This window comes from Aplidium turbinatum, chromosome 6 (genome assembly GCF_918807975.1).
Source record: "Aplidium turbinatum chromosome 6, kaAplTurb1.1, whole genome shotgun sequence".
Taxonomy (NCBI): domain Eukaryota; kingdom Metazoa; phylum Chordata; class Ascidiacea; order Aplousobranchia; family Polyclinidae; genus Aplidium; species Aplidium turbinatum.
In genome coordinates this window covers 14,917,026-14,924,367 of record NC_137477.1, presented here as the reverse complement: position 1 = coordinate 14,924,367, position 7,342 = coordinate 14,917,026, and the positions used below count along the sequence as shown (strand labels likewise).

Below are 7,342 nucleotides of genomic sequence, written 5' to 3'. Positions count from 1 at the left end.
GCTGAAGGTAAAAACTGGAAAAATGAATTGTATTCGTATTTACTTATGTATCGTTCTACGCCACACTCAACGACTGGAGTTAGTCCAGCCGAATTGTTGTTCAAACGAAAATTGCGTACTAAGTTACCATGCATTGATCGTTCTTATGACCATGATTCTAAATCTGTTCGTGACAGAGGTGCAGAAATGAAGGAAAAGGGAAAGTAATATGATGATCTTAGACGTGGTGCAGTTCAAGCTGATATTAAACCAGGTGATACTGTACTATTGAAACAACATGGTCGTGACAAACTCTCCACTACCTTTCGTAAAGATCCGTTTATTGTCACATAGAAGCATGGAAATTGTGTGATTGTTGAAAATGATGACGCAAAGTATAAAAGAAACGTAACCCATGTTAAGAAATTTCATGATTCAAACAATGACCTAACCACTGATGTGTCTTCGAGACATAATGTCTCGACTGAGGCTTTCTCTGATTCAACTGATGTAATACCTGAACAAAATGTTTCGCCTGATAACCTTACTGATGCTGTTGTTCTAACCAGGCCGCATCGCAACATCAAACCACCGCAACGGTTTAAAGACTTTGTTATGTAATTTACTGTGTTGTGTTTAACCAGAACTGTTATGTTTAATTCTTGATCTGTTGACTACATTTCGAAATAGTGTTTGATTCTGAAAAGGAAAGATATGTAGTGTCTGTGTATTTACATAATCTGTATTGGAAACCCGTAACGTGCTAGTATATAAATGACTCGTGTCTCGCTGTTTGGATTCTTTGTTCCGCCACGCAAATACAAGTGCTATGACAAGTAACTTAAGTTAAATCTGAACTATCAAGTTGTGTAAAGCAGGCTAGGCAGACACAATTTTGGCGACGAGGACAGTAGGATAATACTCAGAAAAAATGGAGATACTTACGTTTGATTTGCAACCTTTTGACTGTGAAAGTCCTGGAGCAAGCACGCGATGGACCAGATGGAAACGAGCTTTTGAGTTGTATGCTGAAGGAAAGAATGTCACGCATGCTTCTAGAAAGCGAGCTCTGCTGCTGCATTGTGCTGGAATGGCAGTGCAGGACTTTTTTTTACCTTTGAAGGGGAATTGACCAGCCATGAAGCTGCTGTTCAGGCACTAACTAATTATTTTACGCCGTTAAACAATGTCCCGTATGAACGCCTGTATTTAGACCTCTATTTCAAAAAGAGGAAGAAAGTGTAGAACAATTTATAACTCGATTAAAACAAAAAGCAGAAACGTGCAGCTTTGAAGACATGGATGATCAAATTCGTGATCAAGTCGTGGAAAAATGTAGATCGGATGCGTTACGACGGCGACTCTTAGAAAAAGGAAGTGACATGAATCTAAAAACGTTAAGAGAATTGGCCTTGGCATTCGAAGTGTCAGAAATTCAATCCAAATCATAGAGTCAGGAAGTCAACAAAATCTCGACGTTTAAATCAGATAAGAAAAGCTATCCAGAGGCGCCGGAACGATTTTTGACTGGGGGGGCAAGATTACGAAAAAAGGGCACTTTTGTTTACTAAAAGGCCAATTTTTTTTCAAGTTGTAAGATAAGATATAGCGACAATGCTAATTTATCAGCTTACTATGTATTGAGTAATGATAGCCTACAAGTGTCCAGTATACAAAGAAGGGCATCATGTTATGTTATAATGATGTCACCTACTGTTGAGCCTTAAAGCAGCCTGCGGCCATGGCCACTAAGTAGCGCTTGAATGACCGCCGGTGCTACCTCCTCAATCGGCCAAGTTTGGCCGCCGTCTCTTCTAGCCAATTCTTTAATTTCGCAATAGAATGATCGTGGATTAACTGTCGAGAATATGTAGTATCAAAGAGTGACGCAAAATTAGGTCAGCGCGTCATAATCGCCACTGTTGCATTGTGCAGGAATATTTGTTATTGATGGAATATATCCATCTGCGATCACCAGCGCTGTAAGTCTTGTTTATAATTCTCGACGTTTATTTTAACAAAGTCTTAATCCGAAGTGCTAATTTGCATCGGCTGGCAATATTGTCGTTTTTATGTCGATTCGATGTTGTCGGACATTAAAAAGAAGAACTAGGTTAGTTAGAAAGGAGAACTAGGTTAGTTGAGATCCGCATGGAAAACATTTTTTGATCATATTTTGCAAAAATTTTGCTTCTTTTAGTAATGTCCTTCACATCATTGAAATACTTATTTTATTACCTTGCCGTCATCGTCAACACATGTCGAACGTTATTTTTCGTTGCTAAAGAGAATTCTAGGGGAGTGGCGAACTTCTTTAAAGTTAGCCACATTGGAGACACTCATGCGAATGTCGTTAGATAGTCCCGCTGTATTGGATTACAATCCCGATAAAGCACTTATTGGGGGTGCAACAATTCTATTGTAGGACGTCGCCCAGGCCCAGACTTCAGCAACGCTAAGTGATCATTTTTGCATTGTTTCAAGTTTAATTCTATTTAGGCTACTTGTGCTATCGTTATTTTGTATTTTGGCCTGCAAGCACGCAGATTTGGCCGCCGAGAAAGAGCTCCCGGTAGGCCACGGTGGCTGCCGAAAAAAAACGAGTTTTAAGGCCTGTACTGTGTTGCAAAATTTTGTGCCGTATATATTATTTTGAGGCAAAAATGAATGATTATAATTAGGCTAAAAGCGAATAGCAGAAATTGTTATATTGCAAAATGTGCAGTAGCTTACATAAATTTAAAAGGGCACCTTTGCCCCCCCTGCCCCTCCATCTGCAAAAAAATTAAGGGCAGGGGGGGGGCGGCCGCCCCCCCTGCCCCCCGCTTCCGGCGCCCCTGAAGCTATCAATCTCGATTCCGATGTTACCGATGCGAAAGGGAAGGTCACAAAAGCAGCGACAGGAATTGTCCAGCGCAAGGAAAAGAATGTAGAAAATGCAATAAAATGGGTCACTTTGCAAGCTGCTGCAGAACGAAGTCTGTTGGAACCAGCCACGTGGAAAAGAACCCGACGAATGGAAGCAACAGGACGAACGGGAAAAATAACATTAGACAAGTAAAACGAAATGCTGATGGTGAGTTGGACTATATCTTTAATGTATGTAGTTACAATACTGAAAAAGTTTCGGTAAATGTTGGTGGAATCAATATTTCAATGATTATCGACTCGGGAGCTACATGTAATGTAATTGATCGTACACTGTGGAATCTACGCTTATGGAAGTGATGCACCTTTAAAAATAGCAGGAATTTTCACTGCAGACGTTGAAACAACAAAAAAAGCACTGAAAAATGTCGAATTTGTAGTAATCGAAGAAAAAGGGCAACCGCTGCTAGGATTGAAAACAGCCACAGAGTTACAAATAATTAAATTTGATTCTGAACTAAATGCTGGTACTAAAGGTCATTCGTTTTTGAATAAATATCAGTCATGTTTCGATGGTGTGGGAAAATTAAAAGATTTTCAACTAACAATACCTGTCTGTTGATAAAAATGTAAAGCTTGATCCCATCCTCGTCGCCAGAATTGTTGTGTCTGCCTAGCCTGCTTTACACAACTTGATAGTTCAGATTTAACTTAAGTTACTTGTCATAGCACTTGTATTTGCGTGGCGGAACAAAGAAACGAAACAGCGAGACACGAGTCATTTATATACTAACACGTTACGGGTTTCCAATACAGATTATGTAAATACACCGACACTACACCGTGTGAATGTTTGGCACCTAGCAAACAAAATGAGTTTACGCTAGTGTATGCGCTGACGCCGCCAACTTTTTTTACAAGTTACATTGACGCATACGGCGTATAGTTTTTCGAACGTTTGCGTTTACGCTGACGGCGTCAATATTTTTTGTATGCGCGTACGGTACATCACTGTGGAGTTGGAGGCTGCTGCTACCGCGTCTTCATAGTTATCGCTAAGCTACACGTATCCCAAACTAACTGCTGTAACCGGTGAATTGAAGCGTGTGGTTGATGTTAAATTGCTGTGTCAATGGATAACCAGTGTCCAATTTCAGTAGCCTATAGTACGGAATGGAATATGATGAATTTTTGGGCTCTGAGGTTACAACGACAAAAATGAACAGATGTCGGTTTGGTTGGTTGGTTTTGAATCTGACTACCTGATCTCATCGCCAACTGTGAAACTGAGTAACAACGTACCACTTTGTTGTCAACAATCGGACAAGTTTAATGCAAATCAACAACTAAGTAGTCCAAAGAAGCATCGAAATGAAACACCAGAGACACATTGAAGTTTATTCTGAAAAACAAAATGAAAAACGATTAAAGTCAATGATGTCGCAACATGATTGCACAACGAAACAAAAAAACTAGGGGCCAGAGATCCAAACTATTATTTTATAGTAAAAAATATTTAATGCTTATTTAATTCATTCATTGCAGTAAACACTGCAAGGCTGTAATAAACTGTGCAATGTGTATAATATTTATGTTTTATTTTATGCCAATTGGGATAACACACGAGACACAAAGATTACAGATATGCGACTCAATAGGAAAAGGATTATATAATCAGGGAGTCAGCTTCTTACATTATTCTGAAAAGTTAATAAGTGTCCTACCGAGACATATCCTCGCGCTTTAGAGCGGCGTCAAACCGACGTCCTTTCGAGCGTCGATCACATGTTCTCACTACGCCATACAGCTGACAGGTGTATTTATATATTTCATTACAGTATCAAACATCAACCTCCAAAAACACACTTCAACAGACCTTTCTATGTGAAAAGATCAGGAATTTTTGAACATGCAAAACTAGAAATCACTAATATTGGAGTTGATTTGTTGCTAGTAGTCAGGAAGATGTTCTCGCATTTTCGTGACCCCTCGTTACAGATGATCGTTTTAATATTTTTTTTTTGCATCCGGGCTTGGAGGTAGATTTAAGTGGACACGAAAGCACGCCCTCTCCATCCTCAAACATGACATTAATAATTGCCGAGCCAAAGACACAGCCGCATGCTCTCGATATTTGTTGTTCCTTCACTCTTATATACAGAATTACAAATCTGGTAGCGCTAGCGAAGAGGAGTTATCAGTTCCCAACGCCAATACTGTAGATTCAAGCGTCGCAAAAATGCAACATTCTTTTAGGAGCACCTTTTAGTTAGACTATTCGCAACGTATACATTTCTGACTGAGAAATAATGATCAATACGTCATGGTCATAGCAGGACTTTCAGGCGCATCCACGTAGACGTGAGAGGCCGGAAAGGGAAAGGTAGTTTGAGCATTGAGCAAAGGCAGGTGTGGAAAAGACAACCAACTATTAATACTAACGAAGTTCATTTCATAAAGTGGTAACAGCCCTAGAACGGCACTGCAATGCGCGCCGGTCGATACATTTCGTGAACGTGCGACTGTACCTTTGTACCTTTAGCAGGACACTTAAAGGCATGAAGGTGAACACGAAGATTGGCTTCCTTGCATTCCTGTACACTTCATCTAAATCTTTAACCACCAGGCGTAAGCCTGGATACGACGGCCGGCTGAGTCAATTGTTTCAAATTGCACCAAAATGATTTTAACAGACGTGTGACAGCACTTCATAGACCCGTTAAAATAACTCATTAGTCTTTACCGCAGTAGGTGGACAGCATAGAACATTTTAAAGAGATAAAATTTTGGTAAAAAGTTCATTTCATTGTATCACAGACATACCAAACAAAGTAACTTCACTGCGTTTAACGTATTTAATTACACAAGGAAATATAACATAATTAAAATAAACTCAAACGTTTTTGACACGTACTTGTGTCCACATCAGGAATTACTTTAAAGAGAATAACTAAACTTATTACTCGCACAATCTAGAGCACTTTTTTTAATGATGCCATCGACAAGTCATCTGCATTAAAAACCAGACCCATCGTTTTCAAGATCACAATCATCTAGAACTAGCGTTTCTCAAAGGTCTGTGCAAGGTTAGTCGCGAAAATGCTTATAAAAAATTCTAAAACAGAAAAAGATTGAGGATGTCTTAATTCCGAAAGCTAAAATCTTTTAGCAGCATTGGCTTGGAAAGTTAGCTTGTTTATATCAAAGTAAAATTAGAAGGTCCAGATTGACAGGACACTGGCTTTAGGAACTATTCATATAAATATTTTTTTAAAGTTGGCAAAGTGGCTACAATTTAGCTGTCCAATTAACAGTTCTGAAATGTTTTAGTGTTCTAGGCTGTATGCTATAGATTATAGAACTGTGAAATAGCCATGAGCCATTAAAAACTTGGAAGCTTTGTACTACATATTAGGTAAATATTTTCGGCTTAAACAAGCAAGTTAAAGGTTTGCACAAGCGCTAAGACTAACCGTTGGTGCTGAACTTCCCCACAGGCTTACCATCCTCCCACTTTCGAAAAATTACCGTTCGAGAAGATCGCAACTTTGCTGCTTCTTGGAGTTCAGGTTTGAGGGCGTTTCTCACCGCTTGCGCACATATTTGTGAATATCTGATATATCTAAACAAAGAGTAACATGTGCAACAGATAAGATGGAGCATTAGTGTGTAAGGAGCAAAATTTGTGCAAGCAATAGGAAATGTGAGAGTGACTCAGTAATGTGTTGTTTTTAAAAAACATATTGTTATGCCTGCATTAATATAAAACAAACTATAAAAGACCCTTGTATCATCTACCTGCAGTTCTATACCAATCATTCCCATTCCCAAAGTGCAAAATTAAAGAATGAGTTGTTTTTAAATCAACCGATTTCAAAATCATGTTTTTACAAATATTCACAATTCACATTCTTTATAAACAGGTTAAGATCTTCAACAAGATTACACAAGTCATGAGCAATAGTAAAAAAAAAATTAAATCATATCATACAATGACAAAATTAGTTATGTCTCACAAAAGAAAAGAAAATATAGCAAAAACTTTTATTCTGCAAATATAGTTTGCTCAAATCTAGTTGATGCACTTTTGCACTAAAACACAACAAAATGAGTTAACAACCATTCACTCACGTTAATCCAGCTTGACGAAATGGCAACATCTTTTCCAAAAAATCTTAAGAAATGTATATATATAACAGTAAAGCACAAATTAACAAGTGATGCTTTATTGCTCAGCACAAATACGATTTTTTAGACTTCTACAAAAACAGGTTATCCCATTAGTTATACTGTATAGTGTACATTAGCTTAACATACTTTCATAAAATATTTTTGAAAGCTAACTTTACACTGAAAAACATAAAATCTTGAGAAATGCCACAATCAAAATCTTCATATTTGATATTATAGATGTATTGCTCTTAGAACAAAAGAGCTCTTGTTTCAATACTTTGAGGGATCAAATATACTAATTCCACTGTTAAATTAGATTAGG

The 7,342-nt window shown here is 38.1% G+C and overlaps 1 protein-coding gene across 1 annotated transcript; it reads right to left on the bottom strand.

Moving 5' to 3' along the window:
- Nucleotides 1–4,119: 4,119 nt before the first annotated feature.
- On the bottom strand, nt 4,120–7,115 carry LOC145772752 (ATP synthase F(1) complex subunit epsilon, mitochondrial-like). Its single transcript, XM_082584630.1, has 3 exons — nt 6,979–7,115; nt 6,321–6,469; nt 4,120–4,249 (listed from the first exon to the last, which is right to left on the bottom strand). Exons 1-3 carry the CDS (start codon nt 7,005–7,007, stop codon nt 4,245–4,247), a joined length of 183 nt encoding a protein of 60 aa, XP_082440756.1. The 5' UTR covers nt 7,008–7,115; the 3' UTR covers nt 4,120–4,244.
- Between the last annotated feature and the right edge of the window lie 227 nt (nt 7,116–7,342).

Bases quoted from the DNA above. Each gene is read 5' to 3' on its own strand.
- LOC145772752 (XM_082584630.1), bottom strand. From the start codon at position 7,007: ATGTTGCCATTTCGTCAAGCTGGATTAAC. The intron at 6,470-6,978 runs GTGAGTGAATGG...CTCTTTGTTTAG, and splicing joins TTTCGTCAAGCTGGATTAAC to ATATATCAGATATTCACAAA.